General features: G+C 33.9%; 1 protein-coding gene across 21 annotated transcripts in view; it reads right to left on the bottom strand.

The window, feature by feature from the left end:
- Positions 1 to 1181: 1181 nt before the first annotated feature.
- Positions 1182 to 18074, bottom strand: part of POSTN (periostin) — a 31536-nt gene continuing 14643 nt past the window's right edge. The window contains exons 13-24 of one of the 21 annotated variants that reach the window (XM_030273742.4): positions 16793 to 16923; positions 16520 to 16622; positions 16088 to 16155; positions 15495 to 15540; positions 13333 to 13380; positions 10062 to 10157; positions 9402 to 9491; positions 7755 to 7832; positions 7281 to 7361; positions 5023 to 5109; positions 2948 to 2989; positions 1182 to 2426 (exon numbers count right to left, since the gene is read on the bottom strand). In XM_030273742.4, coding sequence (XP_030129602.3) covers positions 2386 to 2426; positions 2948 to 2989; positions 5023 to 5109; positions 7281 to 7361; positions 7755 to 7832; positions 9402 to 9491; positions 10062 to 10157; positions 13333 to 13380; positions 15495 to 15540; positions 16088 to 16155; positions 16520 to 16622; positions 16793 to 16923 — 911 coding nt within the window. In that variant the 3' untranslated portion in view covers positions 1182 to 2385. The other 20 variants (XM_030273757.4, XM_072929695.1, XM_030273749.4 and 17 more) reach the window with 20 other exon arrangements.

The following is an 18074-nucleotide window of genomic DNA, read 5'->3' as shown; positions in this document are numbered from 1 at the left end:
GATAATCTTTTATATTTTGTGATCTTTTAGATTATTTATGCGCACTTTCTGGCAAAACTGAAAGATTTGGGAACACTGACAATTCAAAATTCTTCTGCATTAGTTTTCATACAGGATATCAAAGAAAGCAGAAGAAATGCTTTGAGAATTCCATCACCAACTCGACTGGACATTCCTGTTTATAAATACCTGGGAGACTATAAGGAAACACGAAATAAAGTGAGTGCTCTATTGCTAAAGAGAATTCTAATTTGGTAGTATGCTAACCCCCTGTTTAATCACTTTATTTCCACCAAAATAAATGTCACAGTTCACTATAGCTGAACAGACATCTACCGTGGTCTATGAAGGACTGAGAGGGCCCATGTATCAGGGAAACAAGTTTTCATGGAGAAGTGATCTTTATATACTGTTGTATTTAACTTGTATTATATATTACTATTGTATTATATATTACTTATTATTAATAGATTATATTGAAAAGTGAAGTGTGAAACTTATTTTAGTGAATACCAGATGCTTTAAAATGTTATCAAAGCAGAAAACTCACCAAAGTTATGGTACGTCACAAATTCACCAATTTATTCCTAATTGAAAAGGTAAAATTGTCTTACTACAGGATAGGTTTTAATAATTTTTTTGCTACCTTTTACTTTTTTCCCATTTTCTCTCCATTCTTTATCTGTTATTACCACTCCATGATAGTACAGCATTGAAGGAAGAAGTTTAAACCCAAGGATTTAATGACAATCAATGTCCCAGGGAAGGGTGACAGCTTCAGTTCACCTTTTTAGATGTTGACCTAAAAGCTATCTAGCCCTTGCCAGGGTTAAAAGCTGTCCTTCCATTAATGCACTATTGTAGTAGATACTGAGGTTACCTTAGTGACATGTTGCATGGCCCAGTAAGGCTGCACAATTTATCAATGCCATTCCCAGACAGATGTACTCTTCAAGGAACAGTGTTTCGGGAATGTCATTGTGGAATTACGGAAGGTTTTTAATTACTTAAATTGTTCAATGATGCAGTTTAAGTCCATTAGCATGTGCTAAGTAAAAAGGGAAGCATCAGTTTTCCTCTGTGAAAGCATATTTTGCAATTACAAGTTAAAGTAAAAATCTTAAGAATATTTAGGATTTGCTTTGCTATTAAAAAATATTTACAAATGAAAGCAAGCACAGTTCAGCCAAATTCTTTATTGAGTATTTTCAAAACAGAAGTAGAAAAGCATGTTAGACAATGCCTCTGATACTTTGATCTGCAAAATTAAGGAACTTTGAACAGATTTTTTTCTACTCCATGAATAGTTGTCTTTTACCTTTTGATGATAAAGGCAGACAACTTCTATGAGTACAAAATTAAGAATGATAAAATTGACATAATTTACAGAAAACTCCACATTAGTACCAGACATTAGCAAAGCATGTTTTGATACAAAAGCTAAAAGCTTTCAGATCTGGCCTCATTTTTTAAAGACCTTTTTCCATGCTGAGTTAACTGCTTGCATGCATTTTATTTATCACTTTTGTAATCCACTTTAATAATCAAAAGGCACATCTAGGGAAAAATGGGAAAACACTTAAGAATCGCGGTATATGTATTGTTACAGGATTCCTTTAATGGGAATGTGATTTCTTATAAATAAAGAAGTCAACGTGATCTCTAATACCTTGCAAGAAGCTCATAATGTTCACTTTTTTTTCCCAAGAGCTTCCATTAGCCAAGTTACTAGAAGGTATTTGGATATGCACCGTAGGACAAAAAAACCCTGATACATTTAATATAAGGCATATTTGTTTGCTTAGAAAAGGTAACATTACTAGTATTATGAATTTAAACACATGATGAATTTTGAATTATAAAAGCATATAATACTACTGAACCAAAAGTGCTATGTTAACATCTCGTATTTCCTTAGATTACTATAAAAATCACTTGAGGTGATTATTTTTCTTTTTTTCTAGAAATTATCTAATTTCACTTATATTTCTTATTTAGTGGAAATAATAATAATAAAAAAATACACTCTGTATTGTTCCCTGCTCATTTTTAATCCAATTCTGCTAACACTAAACAGCAGAAGAAGGAATCCTAGTTCTACAGAAGTTTTTGGGCTTCCAGGATCCCACCCTTGATAGTGCTTACTATCAAGAGCAGTAAAAGCACCTCCAATGGACGACTCCTAGTGAGCACTGTGCTGGCAGTGAGTATCTGCAGCTTCACATCTTTTTGTGGATTCATGGTTCAGTTTATGTCATCAAAACAACGTCATTTTCTAATGTTCTCATTAGAAAAAAAAAAAAAAAGCCCCAACAAAACCAAACAGTTCCTCTCAAAGGCCATGTTGTTAATTTTTAATTCTATGAATTCTGTCTAGGAAAGCTTTTAGGAATGATCTAGTCTTGTCCTCCTTCTTGCTGCTCCTCCTGCAAAATATGGAAAAAGAGCTTTAATTATTACCTGCAATTATATATAACATAGTAACACTGTATACTGTATTTACTTGTGAAACAGACATGTGAAAAGCAAAGATGAAGCCTGGAGCTGAGTATTTCTCTCTTGTGCTGGCAGCCGTGAAATTAAACTGATTTTTCAGCTTCTTCATTAATCAAAATAACATACATTCTGAGAGTTATAAATCTTACAGTGGAGAATCCCAGTGCCATTTTCCTGAAGTCTGACTCCAAAGTCAGACTTCACTTTGATGGCTTTAATCTCATCTGAAACACTCTTTCAGTAAAGCACACAATCTAGATTTTTTCGAGATACCAGAAAAAAATAATTAGCAACTCCAGATTTTGTTATGTTTTTTTTAAACAGAAGTACAGCTTTTTCTTTTGAAATCTGTATTTTTAGGAGCCTTTTTTCCTCCCTGTCCTGACTCTTGAGATAACTGAGATAATATTTAATATGTGTTATATTGTTTAAATGTATGGCTTTTTTTTACCTTGTGCCCTCCTGGTTGGTGTTGCTTTCCGTACAGGTGCTTCTAGAAAAGAGAAATGTTGCAGTCAGAAGTTATTTGCTAGAGCCTTTGAATTAAAATTCTTTAGAAATACTGGAAACTCATTGATGACTTTTGAAGTTTGTTCTTTAAATTTTTCAGTAAATTCAGAATTTTGTTCCAGAAGCATGTTGGCTTGATCACCTGAAATATGAATGCTTAAAATACAGTTCTCACATTTCACTCACGTGCAGTCATCCATTAAATCTTAGTATCATTTAAAAACTATTTTTGCATTTTAAACATATGAATTAATCCATTATCCACACTGATCTTCTAGAGATGGTTACATGATGTAGGCAGATGCCAGGGCATTTTGCCTATGCTCTTCATTCATCAAACACCATGTGAAACTGTGTCAGTGAAGTACAAGTTCGGGTTAAGGCACAGGACTCAGTCTCAGCTTTTGGCAGCAGATGTCCAGGTCTGTTGCATTGACATTACTTCAGGAATTATTCAAAAGTGAAATGCTTGGAACCATTACAAGATGTTGGCCACATTTCCAGCTGTATTTGGGGCTTGATTTGTAAGTGCATTGTGAGTCCACAATACGATTCCGCATTTAAGGTTCAGTTAATTTTCTCAGGCTTCTGCTTTAAAAGGTGGAGCAGAGCAAGGGCTTTTGCATAAGTACCACCCCCATTAGATATATTCTTTTTATTTCACTTATACAGTGAAAGTATGGACGTGTTTTCCTTTTTCTCATCAAACCTTGAGACTTTTTTTTAACCAGATGTCTCCTTATTGGGTGGAAAAAACACATCATAAGCACAAGAAATAGTTCTTCTGTTACTGTCACAGAAATGTCACTGCAGTAATTTTTCCTTCTTTACAACCATAAGGTATTTGTATATTCACTTAACAAGCTACAGCCGGTTCTCTTTTCATCCTGATGTACAGGGTATATAAATGCATTAGCCCTGAGATGCAGGCTTGACCTAATTCTAGCTGAGATTGAACACTGGGTATCTGCACCACCATGGCAGAAAACTCCAAGCTGTGCACTTGCTTGCCAAGGACAGAATATTGTCCATCCAAAGTATGCTTTCCATACTTAGGTGCTGTCTGTACAATTATGCTTTCAGATAAGCTTTGTGTTTAAAGATCGCACCTCTCTGTCACTTTCAGGCAACAGGAGACTCCCCAGCATGCCTTGTGCTGCTCAGCACTGAAGCTGAACTAACACTTTGTATAAACCTTCGCTACTTGGTGCAGACTTCAAAATTAAAAAGGCAGAAACACATTTATTTCATTGTCCAAAAGCCATATTTTTTCCCCTATGTATTTAGTTCAAAGTCTGACAGAATAACCTAATTTGCATTATTAGAATTAGAAAATGACATAAAACCAAAAGAAACCCTAAGCAAATTACTTCTTAACTTTGAATGAAGATCATTAAAAAATAGTTGTTAAAGTAGAAGAACAAATTGCTGGTATAAAGGCAGAGTGAATTCTGTTTGGCTCTTTTTGGACCTTTATTCCATTCTATTTTTTCAAATCAAGAGCTTCCCTCATTTAACAACAGGACAAACGTAGAGAAATTCCAAGACCCTGCGAGATATTTACTCAGCCTCAGAGGTTATATTCCCTGCACCCCACCCACTCCTTCACCACGCTGAGAAACCCTGGCAGCAACAGATCACATTTACACTGACAATAAATAACTCAAGTTAAAAGCAACTCACGTGGTCTTCTTCTGTATGTGCTGCTTAAAGAAAAGTAAATTCTTTTTGGTTGATGTTCCTTCAAATGTTTTACCTAAGCTTTGTGGTTAGGCATTTCCTCTTGTCTGCTATGCTTGCCAATACTTTTAGTTACTTTTAGCCACAAGATAAGCCTCAACATTTTCCTTTGCAACATCAGTGAAAGAATTATTTTCCAAAACAATTATAAAACTCTTGCTAAAGTGCTGGCTCCAGACCTAATAATTTTAATGAATAGATATGGTAAAACCTCACCTGGAATGATCACTTTGGACAAAGCAAGTCTTAGTGATACTTAATTTTTTAAAAACTAACCTTCCAGATGAACTTTCTTGATTTCTCTCTCGATAATCTGTGGCTCTCCCTCAATTACTTTAGTAACCTTGGTGTACTCAGTTCCGGCTATGGTAAGCATCAAAAACAAATGAGTTAAAGCTGGCATAGCATTTTTCCATATGCAAGGAGCCCTCAGAGGAAACAATGTCATTTTTGGGAGTAGGTGTTGCAGACGACCATGCTATTCACGCCCTAAGGCATGTTATCTCTAGGGATGAGTCGTTCATTGCAATCTTGTTTTACAGTTCTGCTTCTGCAAAGACTGCTAATTGTTTTAAGCAGTCTTTTTATGGATATTTTATGAGCAGAATTAAAGCCCATATGAAATCCTTTATTTAGATAGTGATAATACATTTGTTTGTGACTGTACTCAAATTTAAATGATTAGGAAATTTTCAGTAAAAAATAATTTTATGTAGAAAAGAGGGCTGTAAAGCATTATCACTACTATCACCAACAACCCTAAAGCAGCATGTGTAACTGCTGCTTATTGGCTAAATGTATAGGATGGTATTATCATGGTAGCCAAGGGTAACTGACTGGATAAATAATAGAAAAGATAGAGAAAAATCAAATTAAACAAAAAGACAAATCTGCCTACTTGGTCCATTCTGTAAAGTAGGATGCTTATGCAAACTAACATATAATAGCAAGGAAAATAGCAAGAATTCAAGAGATTATATTGTCTTCTTCAGATTTCTTAGAAAGAAACTATCTCTTTTCCATACACCTATATGCTCTAAGATGCATCTCTACATATTACATCTATTTAATTGTATACCTCTGTATCTGAAGGTGATTACAAGTGCAGTTATAATTGTTAGATTCTGGTATCAGACCAGAATTCTACAGATAAAATTTGATCTTACTCCTTGTTGACTGATTTAAACCAATAGAACATAGTGCAGTGTATATACAGGAATTTTCTTGCTGCAATTTTTAAATTTCCAGCTTTTCTTTTAAATAGTCAATCCAGAAATAGGCATCTCCAGAGAGCAAATCTTTTCACATAGCTGGGATACTTAGGATAAAATGAAAAACACTCTGAAAGTTTCTGTTTCTGTCCAATATTATAGGTGAATTCTAGCTTAGATCTGTATAACTAAGATTCAGGTGTTTGAAACAGAACCAAGAATTATGGTCAATGGGAGTCATAGCCATATCTTGGCTTTTCTCCAAGACTAGCTGTGTTATCAACTAGCATATTTAAGTTTGGTGGTCAGCTGTGCAGCTGTTCAGCCAACAGGAAATTTTTTACTTGACTGAAGTTTAAGTCACAACCACACAACAGTGTTTTTGAAAAACTATGAGATTTAGTTCAGTGAACTAAATGTGGTTGTAAGTTACTTTACTGGAATATAACTTTGTAACTTACTGGAAAATGAACATAAAATTAAATGGAATTATTTAATTTTTGTCAAAAGAAGCATCCAGCCATATTTTTGAGCTTCTGACTCAGGTTTAAACTAGAATTAAAAAAAACACATCACTTAAATTCTTTTTTTATTACCCATTGCTATTATAGATAGTTGCTCTAATCTACATTAAGCAGAGAACATTCCAAATTCATAGATAAAGATTAATTTCATAAGCAGACGCTCTTTTACTAGTTTTCTACAGCTACTTGTTATGCAGAAGTTCTTTTACTAGTTTTCTACAGCTACTGGTTATATACTGCCAAAACTGTTAGAATTTAGAGAGAAAGAAGGAAAGAAAACCATTCCTTGAAATGCTGCATTTGAAGAGAATTAAAGTTAATGTCTGGATATCCATCACCTGTAAGCATTTAAAGAAGATGTTAAACATGCCTTTAATTATTAACTTGAGGGCAATGAACATTCATTTCTGAAGAACTGATAAGTAAGATGAATTTGGCTGGTTACAATATGCTCCATTTCATAACTGTTTTTCACAGCTTTAAATTTGCTAAAAAAAATTGGAATAAATCTTCATTGCTCCTCTGAGTTTTAATTAGATAACCTTTTAAAGACTGAAAAAAATCAATTTTTTTTCTTTCTGTGATCAATGGCATTAAAAAATTGATTACTTATTGGTAATTCGTGCTTATTTACTTCCATTTCACAAATATCTGGCACTAGAAAACAGTGTTCTATTTTTTCCATTAAAATTCCACTTCTACTGCGTCAGTCTTTAAAATGTTGAGTTCAATATATCTGAGAGGGGTTTCAGTTATCATAACCTGTTGCAAAAATGTTAGTTATAATACACTGAATTACCTCCCTGCAGAAGTCTTTTAATTTCTTCATCTTCCAGTAAATGACCATCACCTTCAATAAATTTGGTCACTTTGGAAACCTCTGATAGGATACAGGTTATGGCAAAAAAATTGGTTTACAGAAAACATTTGGCAATCCCACAAGAGCATATATAATCAATTCATAGAATTTTTCTTAATTTAAAAATTCATGTTATGTTATCAAATTCCACATAAATACTGAAAACACCATATTTTATGACAAACACAGTATGCTATGTATAAGACCCAGTCAGCTCTAGGGCTGACTGAAATACGAGGATCATGGACTCAAACAAGGATATTACATTTGGAAGGTTCTGACGTTTAATCTCTGGGTAAGATTTTGCAGTATGAACGTGATTTGTTAAACATGGATCATCCATTCAGTAATTACTTAAGTTATATACAGAGATATATATGTATTAAAGAAATGAAATAATACAAGCATACTAACCTTCTTCAAGGATTTTCTTTAACTTCTCTTCATTGTCTGAACCCCCTGCAGTAATTCTGGTATATTTTATTTCAGGACCTGGAAAATTTTTATTTTTTTATAAGGTAGTAGCTTTTATCAGATATAACAGGTTTGTCCTTTAAATTATATTTTCCTATTAATACATATGGTGATTCCATAGTGAACATGCTGTTATCTGCTAATATGATAACTTTATTTTTTTACCATTTCTGAAATTAAACTGCAAGAGCATTAAAAACAGTAGTTAGAACTAGTTGTGAAAGTAATTAGGCAAATTTATCATAATTAGAGTAATTACCTGCTTACATTCTTAGAGTAATACACAATTTTAAACTCTGTTGTATTAGGTCATAGATCAGCTATTTAAGGAGTCTATTATTAGTCAGAATTGACTGTTGCACATAGACATTTTTGCTTTTATTATTGCTATGAATCATTGAAGACTTAACATTTGAGATTCCTTAACAGTTTCTACAGGTTGAAAATGAGACACGGTTCTGAAATTCTGGCATTTTACATTATATTTACCATTTCATGCAGGGTATCAGTGAAACTTGAATCTGAGAATTGAGAAAATTATATTTTAATCATCTCCTCTACAATTTCTGGCAGAAAATAGTCCCAGGTTTTTTAATGAAATGTCTTCAGTCTTCTTTCACTGATATCTTTCATTCAGTTATTTTCGTTGTAGTAAAAAGTTATATGATAAAAACTTAAGCATGATATTTTATTTCTGTCTTTCTCAAATGACTTTGGTAGAATTTTAATATTTTCTAAATAAACTGAATATTAGGACTTACAGCTAAGTCAATATGTTGTTATAACAGTATCTTTTCCTTATAAGCTCTCTAGCAGACAGAATTTTAATGGCAGCATTCAAACTGATATTTAAGCAAGGTGATCAAGAAGTGTCAACAGAGAACTCCATATATCACCTATTATTCTTAAATTTGCCTCACTCCACTTATCAGTTTCTAGGATTTTTAAAGAAATAGCTCTGTAATTGGTCAAATACAATTTAAATTGGCCAAGGAATTTGGGAGCTTTTGTGTAAGAAAATTCAGGGATGCAGATGCATATTGGTTTTATCTTATATTAGCTGTATCCAAGTGTCTTAACTAAGATGTCAGATCAAGTCCCCACCTTACAGAGAAATAGAGATCTTTTGCCAAAATGGCTGTAAAGAGAACCTAGGATGACATGCAAAAATAGGCATCTACACATTAAACATCTATGTTTGGAAAAGGAAACCTTCCAGGTGGTATATAATCGAGAAATTCAGAAAAAAATTATTTTTTTCTAAAGCAAAGCAGAGTACAAAAATGCAATAAAAGCAGTCTCACTGTGAAATAGTAGCAAAAAGCTAGTAGACACCAAAATATGAAAATAAAAACAAAAAAAAGAAGACAAATTTTCATCATTTTCATGCTGTTAAAATATTGTTGCCATTTATGTATATGTGTGTATAGGACACATGGCCAGACTTACAGAGACAGTGGGAAGTATTACTGAAAATTCATCTGTCAAGGAAATGCAGTTTTTAGGCACAAAGACAGAATTTGAGATATGCTACTTCTGTATGCAAAGGTGGACTTTACTAAGAATTAGTATCTCAGCTCAATTTACCTTGAATAATTCTTTCTTCGGTTACTTTTTTCTCTGTCACTTCCACAGGTCTTCCATCAATGATTTTGGTGTATGTTTTAATAATTGGTTCTACAAGGATTTTTAAATTCAAGGCATTAATCAAGTGATGAACTTTCAAGTGTTCTTTTTGAGATGTGGAAACTGACTGAAGTATGGAAGGAAATGCCATAGAATATTTTATGAAAAATAAAAATATTCAGAGATCAGGAGATAAATCTACTCAAAATTTAGGATAATCATGTGATTTTTCCTTTAAAACCATCCTAGATGTGAACGTCTCAATGCACTTAGCAAAGAAAAGGCAGGGTTTGCCTCTCTTTCTGACAAAATTGCCTTTTAATCACAGAATCACATACTACATATTTCATTGCAGGACAGCAATGAGCAAATAATTCTTCAATGAGCAAAAAATAGGTCATGCAGAGTATTTCTAATCTGTCTTGACTGAAGCTATGGAACACAACTACAGAAAAAAAAATTAAAATGCATAAGAATTAAAAAGTATATGATGTAGTAAAATTTCGGCACTTCACAAAGGTCTTGTTAAAAACACAACAGCTGTCTAACATGAATCACCTAGATAAACTGATGGGGAATAATGAATGCTAATGCAAATTGAGTTGCTGAAAGCATACCAACCTCCATGAATCACTTTAGTTATTGTCTCCCCTTCCCTGACTATTTTGAACTCAGGTTCCCCTTCAATTAATTTAGTGAGCTGTGTGATAGATGGGTCTGTGACATAGAAAAAAAAACAACATGTTACAAATAGTCACAAAATACTTTAGCATTCCATGGGGATAAGATGAATCTTGCATTTTCTTCCCCTAGAAGATTCTTCTTGATAAACCAGATTATTGTAATAGACGGCTGTTTAAATCTGAGAGGCAACATTTACAGTCTTGTGTTTTCTCAGGTAAGACCTTAAACAAAGATCCTATTATACACTTACTCTTTGTAATTTATTTATTTATTTATTTATTTTATGTTTATGATATTTTTAACATTTGTTGACAAGTTCCAGTCAATAAACCAGATCATGAGCAGCGGAAAGAAAGTCTTTTTCTATATATATTGGTAAGAAGGTTACTCTGCATCTTTGCAGATATCTTACAGCTACTGCTCCAGTAGTGATCAGCATACAATCTACACAGTGAAAGCAGCTTTTCTTTCTTTAATTATTTTTATTATTTATTGCTTTGGAGTTTCTTTTATTTTTTGTTTAGAGGTTTTACATGGCCTTTTTTTTTTTTTTTTTTTTTTTTTTTTTTTTTGTATTTACAACTTGGCCAGTGGTTACACAGCTTAAAAAAAAAACCCAAAAAGCAAAGTTTTGAGATCAGCTGGAATAGCTATAAGGATATTTATCAGCATTACTGGCTATCATTATCATGAGTGAGGTCATTCTGATTACACTGATCCAAATGTATCTCTGTCTGACATGCTAAAGCAGGAAATACTAGATGAATTAGGAACACACCATCAATTAGCAGAAATAATGTTCTTCTCTAATGACTGCTGTGGGACTCCTTCTACTTAAAAAGCTGCTGTAAAACAAACTTTCTTTATTCCTTATTCAGTGACAGAAACGTAGCATAATCCACTTATTTTTTTTAGTTTCTTTAAAAATCCCTTAAATAACTTTATAGGAATTTTTGTAGAAGTTGATTGTTCATTGATTATTTCTTTCATAATTACTGATCGGGATTTCATAACAGCTTTTAACAGTGTGTCTCCTGTTAACTCTTGAAAACAGTCAATATAGGTTACCTTCAATTATAAAAACAAAAAATGCTTTGAGTTTTTTTCAGTAGTAAATTATTGCATAAATTAGAATTTAGAGGTAAATAATTCAGATGAAATTATATGATAGAATCATAAAGATTCTGAGATATTATAGACCTCTATTAATTTACTCTTATGTTATAAACACCTGAACAAGCCATCACTTTTTTTATTTTTAACAGGTCTGAATGAAAAATATTTATAAATATTTTAAAGTAACTGTCTTACAAGACTCATTCCCTGCTTCTGTTTTAAACTTGGAGGAAAATTTTGCATGTTGAGAATCCATTAAATAGCAATTTACATTGATACAAGTGATGGATATAAATGAAGTAATGTAAAAGTTGTATTTATGAATATTTATAAATGCTTTATTTTTACATTTCTCAATAACTGTATCTTTTCATGTGATTGATACAGAGGATGTGTGCAAACCAAAATGTGAAGGCATAGCCAGCTATATTGCCTAGTCTAGGATTAATCCTTTGAATATTTTGTCTGTTAAGATTTGGGTTTCAGTCAGATTTAACTCTTTACATCTTCTAAATCTTTTAGATCCCACGCATGCCCAGGTACAAGAAATGGAAACACAACACAAGCAGAAAACACTGAGACAGGAAAAGGAACACATCCCCCTCTAAACTTGGAGGGGAGAGATGTAATTTTTTTTAGTGAAAATCGCTCTTGCATCATGACCTGGTAGAACTTCCTGACAAAAATTAGCATTTAACTTTGCCAGCTTTTATCTACAGGCTGTTGTGGATTTATGTGGTTCTAAAGGCATCTGCCACTCACTACTGTTACTGAGAAAGCTCAGAAGAGATAGAATCGGTTTTATTTGGTCTATAGCTGAAGCAATTATCAGCAGAAAGGCTGCACTGGCCAGAGATCTTTTCCTGGAGTGTGTCCCAAAGCAGAAATACTGGATTGGAAATGGAAAGGAGTAGCCCTTCCATACTCACTAACTTTTGTTTTTTCTCTATTTGGTGAATAAAATATAGTTCTACATTTGACTATACAACTGCTCCAACTTTTAATACTTCATGAAATATTTCAAAAAATATTTAATTTTTTCATTTTCATTTTTTTATTTAAAAGAAATTTTCATTTCAGTTAATTTTCAACTTCTAAACATCCTGTAAATCACCTAAACTGTATACTCTGTTTCTAGGTTTAACAGAGCACAAGAGGTACTTTCAGAGACTGATTCACCCTTACCATAGCAAGATTTCTAAAATAGCTTGGATGAATTACCATATGAAATAATCTATCCATTTATATTGCACTGTGGATCTGATTTAATGATGGAGACTAGGCAACAAATATCAGCATATATGTTAAATGGCCTCTAATCCTAAATGAGATGAGGTACAGACAAGCTCCTGAAAAAGTAAGTATTTGTCAGTTGTTCTGGAAGGAAATCCTCCCAGAAAAACTGATTAAATAGTCTGGATAAAATTCTTTGCATGACATTTTTAACTGCCTTTCTCAGTTGAGATAAAACAAATTCCCTTTCAGCTTTTTTTATTTCAATGGGAAATTGGATCTTATCAGTTTTACTTAAGTTATAAATTACAAGTGATTTTAGCAGACACATCCCCACATTTTTTGTCTTCAGTCCCACCACTAATCTTTAAGTCATGTGTCCATATGGAGAAATACAAAAAGCCAAAAATTTGGTAGATATAATTTTCAGGCATCCAACAGATATTGGTAGTTAGAACTGATTGAAAATTACAGAAAAACAAACCAATTTTTTTCTTCAAAGTATAAGAAACATATCTACTTTAAAATATCTGTTTTAATTTAAAAAAAAAGGAAGTGTCTTGATTGATAAAAAAGATGATAAAATAAATGGTTAAAAAAAGATTATTTAAGATATTTTAAATACCCATAGAAAAAGAAGAAAACTCACTTGGGGAGAAAAAACATGGATAGTCTTTTCATACAAATATTTCAGTCAGTTCTAATTGCAATATTTGTATCTTTGCTTTTCCAGCAAAGTGCTTAGCATCCTGGAGTTGCTGGGTATAAAATGTATCCCATTAAAGAAATATATTCAAGATATATTCTGAATATGTACATGAACATATGCAGAAATATATATACCACAGGCCTCATTTACCTTCCTTTGTGACGATAGGCTGGACGTTGCTTTCAATTATGTTAATTTCTGAAAATATAGAAAATGGAATATACGGTGCATTCCATTCTTACAATTTATTTGAGGCAATGATCAGTTAGATTTGGTCTGCTCATAAGGATGTGGGTAAAATCATAGATATTAATGGGTGGAACAGCAACACAAAAGGATCTAGAGGTGAATCTTGGTTCTGGTTATGAAATGGAGATCCACTCAGGTCACCTGCAGACAGAATCTGCTGATATGGTATTTGCCTTTTATGAAACCCATGGGTCATGGTACCCATGATGATATATGGTACATAATAGAGATGGCTTGTACAATTACCCACACAAAAGTTTGCACAATTCCCTGATATGCCTTATGCCTAAATATTGCCCTTTTCATTCAGGAGCTAATCAGGCACACAGAGGAAACCTTCTGGCATTCAAAACTATAGGCAGAACATCACAGAAAATATGCCCTTGAGAGATCAAGTTGTCCCCCTACACGCAGGAAAGACTCAAATATTCATTGAAGTTCTCTGATAGTGATTTGACTCATACCCATCCACTGGAGAAGCCCACACTGATAGAGATTCCATCCTTCCCAGTCTTTCACTCAACTGAACTTACAGCTACAGCTTTCTAAATGTCCACATTGACCTCTAGCTTAATTTTTACAGGCACTGCTTCCTGTGCTACTCGCACTGGCCATGGGAGGTAGAATCATAAAATATCTGAAGTTGGATGAGATGCATAGGGATCATCAAGTCCAACTTCCTTCTTTCCAAAGGAGAAGGAAGACTAAGCCATACGACCAAGGCTGCTGTCCAGAAGCTCCTTGAACTCTGTCAGGCTTGGTGCTGTGATCACTTTCCTGAGGATCGTGTTCCATTGACAGACCACCCTCTGGGTAAAGAGCCTTTTTCTAACGTCCCATCTGAACTTTTCCCAAAGCAGCTTCATTTCATTTCCTTCATCCGTCCTGGTCACCATAAATCAGACCAGCACACCCCCTCCTCTGCCCTTCTTGGGGAAGGCCTGGGTTGAGATGCGGTCATTGCTCAGCAATGAGGTCACCCCTCTGCCTTCTCTCATCCAAAATGAGCAAGCCAAGTGACCTCATCAGCTCCTCAAAAGCCTTGGCCTCAAGACCTTTCACCATCTTGATTCTCTGGACACTGGGCCCAAAACTGGCTCCCAAAACTGCCTCAGTAATGGAGGTGAGGCCACCCCAGTGCAGAGCAGAGTAGGCCCATTCCCCTCCCTTGTCCGGCTGGCGATGCTGTGCCTCATGCATCCCAGGACACAGTTGGCTACTTTGGATGCTGAGGCACTGTTGACTCATATTCAACTTGTCATCAAGGTGAATTGCTCCGTTTTTTTGTTCCGAGTGTTTTTTAACCTCAGTATGTCCATTCCTAATTTTCAGAAGTCTGATGTAATGGTTTCACTTTATACTGTGAAATATGGGTAGGACTCCATCAGAATTTAATAATTTGTCTAAATTCATCTTGCCTCACAAGGTTACAGCAGGAACTTTGTCTTCTAACAGTTTGTTTCAACACATATGCTATAATCAGAAATGTAATGCACACCCTGAGAAAGGCTGCAAAAGTGCTAAAAGGGGTATTTTTTACATTTACTCCCTAAAGAGAAAATATTCTGAACAACTGTCTCCCATTCAAGCCTCATATTTGTACATATGGGAAACAGGGTCACGAGATACACGCTGTCCCTCTGGAAATATTTATGGAAAAAAACCATCTCAGTGCACAGTCAATGCTGCATCTTTGAGAATGAGTACAGTACAATGCTACGTCTTAGAGAGAGATACAACTCTGTTATGCACCAAGCACCAAACCTTGGCTAAAGCCTGAAAAACAATCTTTTCCATATGTATCTTGTCTACCCCAAGAGTTTAAACAGCTTACTTCAGGGTTACTTTCCAGTCACACATCTGGAAAGGGAAAAATGCAGTAGCACAGCAGCCAGAAACATCCTACTTTGAGTCTTTCTCTTCCTTTTCTTAATTGACACATCTTACTTTCCCAGAAATTGCTTTCTTCTTTATTGAAAAAGAGATGCACAATTCCAAATTGGAATTGGCACCACTTAAAAAACAATATCCAACTCATCTGGAAGTGTTTAAAATGAACTTACTGTAAAATGTCAGTGGAATCTCTTTGAAGGTACTGTCACGAACAAACTATAAAAACAGAAAAGCAATTTATTTAGAATGTTTAAAAAGCAGCATTTTCCTTATAGTTTCCTAATGAGTGTGGATAGGATTCACTGCTTAATTGACCCTAAAGTTAGGTGATACTATTTGTCTAGGTTCTCTCATTCATTGTTGAGGGAGAATGTAATCCCAAGAGGACAGCTGAGATAGACAAGGATGCCTGCTTTTCTTCACAGGTTATTGATGCTGCTGGTTTAATAGCATAGGAATTTAGTCACTCCATATTTTTTTTAAAGTTATTTGTTTTCCAAGAGTGATAAAGTGAGCTAAAAAGCAGATTTGGGCCAATTCACACTGAAGTTATTCAAATGCAAATATTCTACAATTATTTGGCATTGAAAAAAATAATTGTTGAGCGCAGGGTATCACTCATGATTATATTTGGGTAACTGTGAGCTATTGAATACCTTGGTTGCTGAAGAAAGAAAGGACCAGAGAATCATTTATGACTTATAATGTGCTCAGTTTCATATATCCTGCCAAAAAGACAAAGGGATAATTACTAAAATAATACCTTAATTTGTATGTATTTAATCAACTTCTTCAGTATTGTGAGCAGCTGATCATTTCCAACAGGCAGTTCTGACAAAAGAAATAGGAACATAAGAGGAAATATACAACTGTGTGCATTTTACTTTGATTTACATTGATCAGGAGCTGTAATCATTCTCAAACACTCACACAAGCGTGTACTCGATACATATTATTCCATATCAGCAGAAAAGGTAGACTCTGACTAGTCTTGTCTTTCATATACTTCCATAAAATTTCAAAATCTTGTCAAGTTTCAAGCAAGGTTTTGCCACAAAATGAGGTAAATTTTCTGTTTCAAATTCCACATCAGAATTTTAGCTTTAAATTTATTACCTTTTTAAAGTTATTACAGTTACTAAGTATGTAAAAAGATTTAAAAGAGTAGGTACAAATTTCATTAAATAATACTCACCTGCTGGATATAGGAGTTTGTCAATGACATGAATGACACCATTTGTTGCCATGAGATCCGATTCTCTTGATTTCAGTTCATTAACCAGAAGAGTGTCATTCACCTGGTACAGGATCAAAAAAAGAGAACCCAAGTTATCAGAGACATTAGAAAACAATCCCAAACCCTATTATAAAATTTGGAGAGATTAATGCCATTCTATAATGTGGATAGATGTGGAATATCAAATCTCTGTTACAAGGCTGCAGCAGGGAGACATTTTCTATACTTAACTGTTTTCAAGTAGAGTTTGCCTCCTTGGATGGTTTTAAGAATATTTGTTACACCAGGCTCAAAGCCACTTCCAATAAAAACTCCTTGTGTCAAGTGGTAAAGAAGAATATTCCTGAGAGCATTTTTGTCTCCTATGCAAAAATAAAAAATTGGGAATAAAATTAAATGGTAGAGGATAGTTCTTTGTGGGAATTCTAAGGATTCACACAGACTTGAGCTAGAATGAAACATAGTATATATGAAAATACCATGAACACATACAATCTGAATTTGTTAAAATTATGACAAAGGGAAAAAGTCTAACTATATGACAAGAAAGTACTCAGAACATAATCACAAAGATCCTATGAGAAATTTTCTACGAAAGAACATAAAAGTGGTCAATGGAGAAATTAGAAGTGCTGAGTTTGTCTGTTCTTACACAGGACAGAAGCAGCTTGGATAAGTCAGGAAAGGGAGAAACCATCTTATTTTAGGGAAGATTTCCATATTTCAAAGTTTGACATTCCTATGTGGCATGAAAATTAAAAAAATGCAGTATTTTCAATACTGTCTTAAAAATAGCCCAAGTTAATAACCTGATAGGGCTGTCTGGGTCTATGGAGGTTGAGAGTCATAAGATGGGCTGCAGAAAAACCATACCATCCATAGGAGACAGGGTATCAAGCAGAGAAGCTGTAAAACACATCTGTTTGCCATTATATGGAATATTAACCATTAATACTAGAATTACATGCTGATATTAGTTGTTATTAGGAGTTTCAGCCTTGATGAAATTACAATGGGAATCTTCTCTGGTCATATTCTTTTCCTGATGTCTCTTTCAGTGAACATTTTCTGGTTTTCCCCTGTATTTTACTCTGATCACTAATACTACTGCAATTTACTTCACTACTGGAATGCAATTAAATTATCTTCTTATTCCTAGTAAAATTAGTACTGATACTTTGTGACTGGACCATTCATAGATATCCTTAAGTTCCATAAAGAGCCTAAACATGGTCACTCCAAAGATTTTTGCACAAACTATCAAATTACCTTTGTAACTATGCCACTATAGTGATTTAGTAGTTCAAATAATTCTTGGTTTGTATCTTTCCTATAGATAAACAAAGTATTTATTTATATTTGTTTAAAAAGTTATATAATTTAAGGTTTAATCTTTATGGAGAAAGCAACATAATAACTTAAAAGAAAACCAAGACAGAATTCTAGAAAACAATGTGGCACAAAATTAATTTTAAAAAATCTGCTGAAAAAAATTATGAAGGCCAAGGAAAGT

This window comes from Taeniopygia guttata, chromosome 1, assembly GCF_048771995.1.
Source record: "Taeniopygia guttata chromosome 1, bTaeGut7.mat, whole genome shotgun sequence".
NCBI lineage: Eukaryota > Metazoa > Chordata > Aves > Passeriformes > Estrildidae > Taeniopygia > Taeniopygia guttata.
This window is presented reverse-complemented; position numbering and strand designations above follow the sequence as displayed.